General features: G+C 30.1%; 1 protein-coding gene across 1 annotated transcript in view; it reads left to right on the forward strand.

Moving 5' to 3' along the window:
* The first annotated feature begins 4,896 nt into the window (after positions 1–4,896).
* The window catches only part of LOC102674125 (DNA fragmentation factor subunit beta), a 9,809-nt gene continuing 5,930 nt past the window's right edge, over positions 4,897–8,775 (forward strand). Inside the window, exons 1-2 of the mRNA XM_006614991.2 lie at positions 4,897–5,443; positions 7,751–7,852. Of these exons, the coding sequence (XP_006615054.1) occupies positions 5,384–5,443; positions 7,751–7,852 (162 nt within the window). The 5' untranslated portion in view covers positions 4,897–5,383. The remainder of the gene's footprint in view (positions 5,444–7,750; positions 7,853–8,775) is intronic.

The raw sequence follows: 8,775 nt of genomic DNA on the forward strand, positions 1-8,775 counted from the left end.
AGTGTTACATACATTCTCTTCTATATTTTATTGTACGCTTCATTTATTGCGAAGTTAAATGCAAATAAATAAAAAAAAAATAATAATAAGATGCATAAATATTTGAATGACAAAAATTAAAAATTAGAATGATATACAAACAAAAAATGTGCACGGCAGATGCAGATTATTATAATCGAGGAATTAAAGCAAATTTATATTAATAAAATTATATTAATAATTATAATTAATAAAAATTATATTAATAATTATATTAATAATTTTTAATATATTAATAATATTAAAAAAATATAAAAATTATATTAATAAATTTATATTAATATTTCTTTTAATCATATCCATTTGACTTTGAACAAAAATCACGTGTATGACCCAGTCAAATCATAAAGCGGTATGGAATTTGAATTTGAATCGCTCGCAAAAATTTTCACACAGGTCAGAAATAAAAATGTTTTACTTTATTGTTGCAGTGACGCATGACGGAATTGAATTTGAATTTAAAATTATACACGTAGTCTTAAATAAAATAGATAACATATTAACAATGAATGTAAATTTAGAAAAGGAAAAAAAAACATTTTTTTTTTTTTTAGATAACGCATTATAATTGCATCTATGATTAGAATAATTCGCGATAAATAAATTTTAACGCATTCAACGTGAGAATTAAAAGAATTGACGAGGAAGATGAATAAATAAATCTTCTCGTATTTTTTAGTAATTAATTCGAATGTTAACCTCTTGTTGACTACATTATACATAAACATGAATATTGGATCACAAGTTGCACGAGAAAAAAAATATTCAAATATTTCATTGCACGTATAATAAAGAATAAATATTTATCAATTTTCAATATTGGAAGATAAATACGACTAAACATGTATATTCGTAAAATCAAGCAATTATTTCAAACAATTATTTTAATCAATGTATATAATATAACAAATTAATCGTATCTAAAACGATTAACCTAGATATGTAATAATTCTGTATACCTTTTAGAAGGATAACGAAATTTCATTTCGAAAATAGAATTCCTGAATTACCCCTCTATATTGTCGTATTACACAACTACAATTGTTAAGTTTTATTAAATTTCATCCCCATTCTTTATTACACCATCGAATCGATCCATGGGCAAACCTAACCTCAACAACATCAAGAATATCGTGTATTTTTACGCGAATAGTTTCGTCTCGAATATCGTTGCCCACGATAATCCAGTTGATGATAATCGTGACCTAACCTAACTTCTAACCGCGATACCATAACGCGAACTAAAATAAATGCCCTTCGATATAAAAAAAGAGATTCTTCGAGAGATAGACCTTGACGCGATTTGAAATCGAAACCAAACGTTCTGTGTATCGCGTAATTTTTCTGCACGAATCGGCGCATTGCGCGTCCCGCATAGAACGTTCGCGACACGAGAGCTTCGAGAATAGCTGTGGCGGCCTTCAAAAAAAAAAAACAAAAAAACAAAAAACAAGGTTAACGTCGATGTAACGCGAAACAACGCGATCCCTTTTGATGCACTCTGCAACTACCTGGAGCGCGCTTCATGTTAAATTGCTCGATCGAAAATTTTCCACCGTCGCGTAGAACCATTGTAATTACTCGACCTAATTTCATTCGCGGCGATCACCGCGACACGTGCACGTTGCGGATTTTTATTCGCGTCCAAAGTGGAGGGGGGATAAATTAATTTCTACCCCGAGAAAAGTAAATAATACGCGTTTTGCGAATAGCTGAAATTCCATATTTTGAATATATATATATATATATATAAAATATATGTGTATATATCGTTATGAAGAAAAGTAATCGAGCATGAATAAAATGTCAGCCTTACCACTATTTCGTATTTTAAGATGTGCGCGAGAGATATTTCATTATGTATAGTTTCTATTGAGTAATAATTTTCGTACAATTTTATGTGTATACAGTCACTTCCAAAAATATTATTATGGCACTGGTATAATTTTTATTAATTTGGATTTTGGTAAGGGGAGGAGGAGGGGTCTCAATTGAAATTCTAAGGGGCCTGGTGTAATTTTTGGATCTATGAGAAGGATTGAGTACTCGATTTAATCTTTTTTTTTTTTTTTAATAAATAAATAAGAGCACAATGAATATATACGTGTTTTTATATGATATATTTTATATGAATTTTATTTTTTGGAAGTGAATGTATGTAAAATAATGTTTCGAAATACGTGGAAAATTTTCTAGAGTTAGTAAAAATTGGTATATACAAAAATTTCGATTTAGGTTTTTATTTATTAAATTAATAAGGGGTTGAAGTTTGCTTTGGATGAAGCGAGATAGAGAGAGGTGATCCTTTCTCAACTTGATAAATTTTTATGCATCTTTTCTTTTTTGGCTTTTCAAATCGATTGTCCAAAGATGTGTCATGAATATATTAACGCCTTATATATTAATGCAGAATTTCTTTGGATGAACGACACGAAAACTTTCTAATTTTATAAATACGTACGTATCCGACGAAAATTTTATGTGGAAGCATGGAAATTTATATCGATTCAGATTTTTATTTTATATAGTTATCTCGAGTATTTTTAGAGAATAAAAAATTTTTATTTTCATTCACAGATAAGTGTTATTCATTTAGATTAATAGGTGAATTGGATTATCTAATATTTGACATTATATGAAAATAATTTACTTTTTCATTTATCGACTAAGTGTAGATCCTTTATACAAATGATGAACTAAGAATTTATGTCATTTTCACGAAACTATTGACGAATCTAATAACATGAAAAGAATGTTAAAAAATTGCAACTAGATTCGTTGAATTTGTGGGGAATAATTTTTCGAAGAAAGGAAAAAGTATGATTTTATATTAATATAAGTATGATTTTCAATTTGCAAATATTTTGGAATTTTTTTTTTCTCCATTGAAGAGAAGAGCGAATCAAACGTCGATGGCTCGTAATATACTATAATATACTTTTAACAAGTATGATGGAATAAAAATGAACAATAAATATATCTTCTTTATTTAAATCTTTTTGCAGAAACGTTTCTCATTTCGTTTCGTTCATTTTTAATATCGTGTTGTTGGCTCGTTAACAAGTTCAGATTCTGAAAGGGAAGTTTATGTAGTGTTTACAGTCAGTTAATAGAAAAGAGTATCATATAAAGTCCCGTTTTACAAAGTAAACGATAATTTTACGAGCGACAATAAAAAATGACTTTAGGAAGCAATAAAACCGTAAGACATAATTTGCAAAACTTTTAGAAAAACTTTATTTACCAACATTGGTAAAATTCAAAGGTTATGAAAATATAAATTAAAAATGCTATTACTAATGAAGATTATCGTGAATTTTTTCCAATTATCATTTATTTCTTACAATGATTAATTTTAAATGGATTATATTTCCATTCTCTTTTTCTCCATTTTTTTATTTTTAAAGTTATCTTTCAATAGTAATTTCAAATTCATTTTATACGTAAAGGAAAAAGAAAATATAATTTTATCATAGATTGGATAAAGTTTTTTCTATGTGGATACAAGTGGAACAAAGCAAAGCATCATATAGAAAAGTATAAGCTATCACGATATGAGATAAAGGCTAATGATTCGGTTGATCATTGCCATTGTTCAAAAATGAGAAAAAAGGAGAGTTGGAAAGAACAGAGATTGCTAGAGTGCAGGTTGTTCTGTCATTGTCCGAAAGAGATGATAAGATAGAGGCAGTTCTGAGCAATAGTATTTGAAATAGTATTTGAAATAAGAGAGAAAAATATTGTCATAAAAATATCTTTTGAATTATGTGAGAAAAAAATTAATTTAAAATAATAATTTGTTCTATATCTCTCGAGCAAAATATTGTTTTTTAAATATTTATTCGATTTTATAGAACATAAGTAATTAAATATTTCAATTGTATATTTTTTAATATAAACTTCAAATGAATATTTTCCTTAATACAAGGAATAATGAAATATTCGAATAATATTTCTCTGTTCATCAAAAATTGTGTTTACATCTCTATTGTTTCATTCATTTTTCATTAAATGAAAACTATATATTATTTTCTTTAATAAATTTTGCTTTTATGTTTTCTCTTTTTTATTTTTTTTTTTTTTTTTTTTCTTTTTTGTTTTTTTTTTTTTTTTGTTTAACGTGATTATTTGCATATATCCTTATTTTTCTATGAAGCGTCTTTTTATCATATTCTACGTTTCATCATTTTTAAGTTAATATTTATAAGTATACATTTATTAATATTCTAAATAATTATTTAAATAATACATGAATACTTGCCATAAGATAAACTATACAGGGTAGTTCACCAAGAATTTGCTCTTTTTCATCATATTACCATCTCGTTACAAGGAACACGCGAAGCAATACTCTACTATTCATGTTCTCCTCGTCTTCCGTATCGTAAACTTTACAAAACTTCGAGTTAAAAATATCTATTAAAATAAATCAAGTAATAATACTTTTTTTCTCTTTATAAATAATATCAACGTATCTTCCACGCATTCACTTACTTTAAAAAAAATTACGTATCTTCCTTCAAACCATTCAACTCCATTTGAAATATTTTTTGTTACAACAATGATAATATTAGGTGGCGAAAATCAAGGTGGTAATATCTAGTCAGTTCTGTATGTATTTCCACCACCACAACAAATCTCCATTTCAACTATTCCATAAACTATTTCCAATCCTTTGAAACGTGGCCAACAATGGACAGCTGTAATTCCGCACAGTGGCGACATCTATGCGGAGAGATCGTTGCAAGGTTGGCTGGCAGTTCGCAGGCGCATTTCCCGGTGCATTCTCTCACTTCAGTCCCGGTTCGAGCCGTCACGTCATTCCTTCCCCACGATCCATCGGCTGTAGACATCGTTCTTTCTTCTCTCCACGCACACATACACACATATACACACACATACACACATACATTCTCCCCTTTTCATCGTTGCTTCTGCGGCAAATGTAAAGTAAAAACGTGCGGGCATCGACCATTACAAATCTCGCGAGCGTTGCTCATAATTCCACAAATTTTATTGGGTTCAAACGTCGACACGCGCGTTTCATTAGTTTCCTCTCTTCTTTGTCCTTCCTTCCTCACTCCCACTCGCACTCGTTGTAACGTTACACGCTGGCCACTATACCTACTCTACTCCCCACTCCAACAGCTCTTGCCACTGCTCGTGATGATTCCCCTTCCGTCCGCTGACCGATAAGCCGCTCCACTGTCACGGTCGAAGAAGAAAGAAGAGGGATACGAAGTGCACCGCCAGCTGCTGTTCCAACAAATAGTGTCGTCAGCATTTTCATCTCGGCTTTTGATCCACTTCCTTTGGGGATTCTGACGATTCGGAAACACGGAGTATGTCACTGATTTCCAATTGTTTTCGACGGCTCACCGGGGAAGCACCGTCCAAGAACGAGGTAAACAAAGAATCGTTCGGAAATCCCGGGCCAAGTGTGCACGAGCTTCGTTCGCCGGCCACGCGAGCGGCCTCTGTACTCACTTTTTTTGTTTTATCCGCGTTCGAATAATTATAGGAATTAATCGCTTGTTTTTTTTTTTATTTTTTTATTGAAATAAAGAGAAATAGCTTTTCACAGTGTTAGTGCGTTAGCACTATCTATAATCGTGTCGTTTTCTTTTTTATTCTCTTTCTATATTTTCTTGCTTTTTTTTTTTTAAAGTGATAAAATGTGCAAAGAATATGTATTATTACTTGTTTATACTGGAATTATTAGATTCGTAAAAAAAAATTGTGAATTATGAATAATTTTTATTGATATTTTTGATGAAATTAATATTACATTTTAACGAGAAGATCTATTTTATTTGTAAAATGAAGTATATAATAATTATTATTACAAGTCGCTAATTTGAATTCACTATGTTTCTTAATCAATAATAATAATTATTATTAATGTTTTCATTTATTTAAGATTATTTTTGTTATTTAACACATGTATCTTATCATCAAACTTTAATATATTTAATTCAATATATCAAGATATCGATCTATCTTGTCAAAGAATTAAGATATCCATATATAAAATAAACGCATGTCACATTTTTGTAATTTTACTTTTTAATATTAAAGAAACATATTTTATTATTTTATTAACGATATAATAAAATAAATATAATGATTAAAAAAAAACTATTTATTTAACACATTTGTTTGACTTTTATGTCAATAATCAAAATTTTCCACATTATTAAATTTTAATTTTATTTTGTATCAAATAAAATGATATTATAAAGATACAATTCAATTTCTCATTTTCATTTTTAACAGTTAATTTGCATTAAAAATTCACGTGTATCGAGAAATTACGAACATTTTCATTAGATATAACAAATATAACGATTTTTTCAAGAAATAGTAATTGTTCGACGTTTAAATGATGCGAAAAGTATTTATTCCATGCAGCTGACCGACGACTTTCGATCCTCTGTTTGCGTTACCGAGTGACCGCGATTAAACGTCGCCAAATGTGGGTCACTGGAAGAAACTGTGACACGCGGCCTTCCGCTTCCGTGGCCTTGAACCAGCTACCGGCCCAATTGTGCGTCCGCTGATTACAATCCTGGATCCACTGGGTTCTCCCTTATCCAGTTTCCAATTCACTTTATCCTTCCTAGATGATTAACCCGAATTCGTGACTGGATCTCTCTCTGTTCGAATGAAACGGTGAAATTAATTTCTCTTTCGCGACCTTTGGATGATGAAGAGCAAATTCATCACCATCGATTGATGAAGTGGGAATTAAAGTTAAAAAAAAAAAATTTGAATTTTTGAAAGTTTCGAGAAAACGTTTAATTAAAAATTTTCTGAGTTTAATTGATCGTGTTTAACATTTGGCAACGCGTGGAATCGAGAGATTGGTTTCATTGGTTTAAAATTAAATTATTGGCAAGAAAAATTGGATGTTAATTTAATTTCTTTGTTATAAATTAGAAATCGGAGAAATCAGAGAAGTATAATAAATATTTGTTAATTTACATTAAAATTTTAATTTGGTAATGACATACTAGAGAGACTTTCAGACACGAGAAATTTTGAAATTCGTGGATGCTTTCAAATATTTATATCCAGGTTATACAATTAAATGCTTGAAAAAAACTTTTATACAAATTTGAAAGCGTATTCTATTGGGATAACGAAGGGCTTTGGTGCGCAGAATTAATTCAAACAATTTTTGTTCTTTGCATGTTGAGCATATATACTTGTGTCACATAACACAAAATCGCCATTTATTCATACTCATTACATTAAACAAATTTACTTGAGAATTCAGATTGAACAAGAAAATAATAAGCTACAAATTTTATTTCGAAAAAAGAAATAATAAAAACCAATGTAAAATAATTGGAAAGTTTAATTAAAGTTAAAACAAAAATAGAACAATAATTTGCATTTATGGATTAAAATCGTTTTGCATAATAAAGTTATACAACAGATAAATTTTAAAAATTTTTCGAAAGACACGTGACAATTGACATTATTGACAGATATAGCAAAATCTAATTACCTCAACGATCGAAGTGTTCGAATAAATTATACAATTATTGAATTAAATAAATTCTTTCACTACATTGGAACATTGAATTTGAACATTCGTCGTCACATTTTTTTTTTTTTTCCACCATACTACAAGGTAAAAAAATTCTATATATACCACGACGGTAAAAAAAGATTCTTTCATCTCGTTTTATCGGGTGTTTTCCAGCTGAAGGGCTACAAGGTCACCGATGTGAACCGCATACGAAAAGTCGGCGTCGCCTGCAGAAGCCTTCAGGAGTTGAAGCGTAAAGCTTGCGCGAAACTGAACGTGAGTATAGTAAAATGATTAACGCTTCCAGCGTTTATTTAATCGATCGATATATAGGGTGTTAAAAAAAAAAAGATCCAAGAAAATTTTTATTATATTAAAACGAATAAAAAAATCAATTCGATCAATAATAACTCGAGTCTTTTGATGCGAAAAATCTTTTAGGTTCAAATTTATTCTCAACATATTTTGATTTTATTATTTGATATTGGAACAAAAATTGCTTCGTGTAACCAAAATGTAATAAATAAATTATCGATATTTAAAGATGTGCGTAATCTCACATGATTCATATATCGTAACAAGAATGGAATAATCTTGCATGCATTTGAATAACTAATTAATATTTCGTGATATCGAAATAAATAATATCGATCGATCGATTAAAATTAACTAATTTTCGATTGGATACGAATAAACTATCGATAAAATATCGATATTGTCATTTTTCTCGACGCTACTTTTACGTCACACTCTGTTTCCAAGCGTTGGAGTCCTTTCTTTTTTGACACCCGGTATACATCCTTTCGATCAAAGAGAAAGAGCGGGACGGATAAACAGGCGTGACGTCGATTAAAAAGGGAGAGACAAAGAGGAACGTGGTTCCAAGTGGTTCGCGTTGCATGGAAACCGTGATCCCCACGCCTCTTTTACATGTCATGATAAAAGTTGTTGGCTGAAATTGGGTCATAAAAGCCTCGCAGCTGATCCATACCCCGCTCCTGGAAAATTGTAACGCCCACACCACGTTCCATTTTCCAGTATATTTCGTTACAGATGTATATCTGAAACAGGCCAAGCAGCAAGCTCCAAGTAATAGACACATATATTTCTCGAGCCATTTTGCTCGAAGAAATTCGTTGCACGGATTTATCGACTGTTGTGTTTCGAAGAGGAATTCGTTTTTTTTTTTTTTTTTTTTT

Source organism: Apis dorsata, unplaced genomic scaffold (genome assembly GCF_000469605.1).
Source record: "Apis dorsata unplaced genomic scaffold, Apis dorsata 1.3 scaffold_207, whole genome shotgun sequence".
Lineage (NCBI taxonomy): Eukaryota > Metazoa > Arthropoda > Insecta > Hymenoptera > Apidae > Apis > Apis dorsata.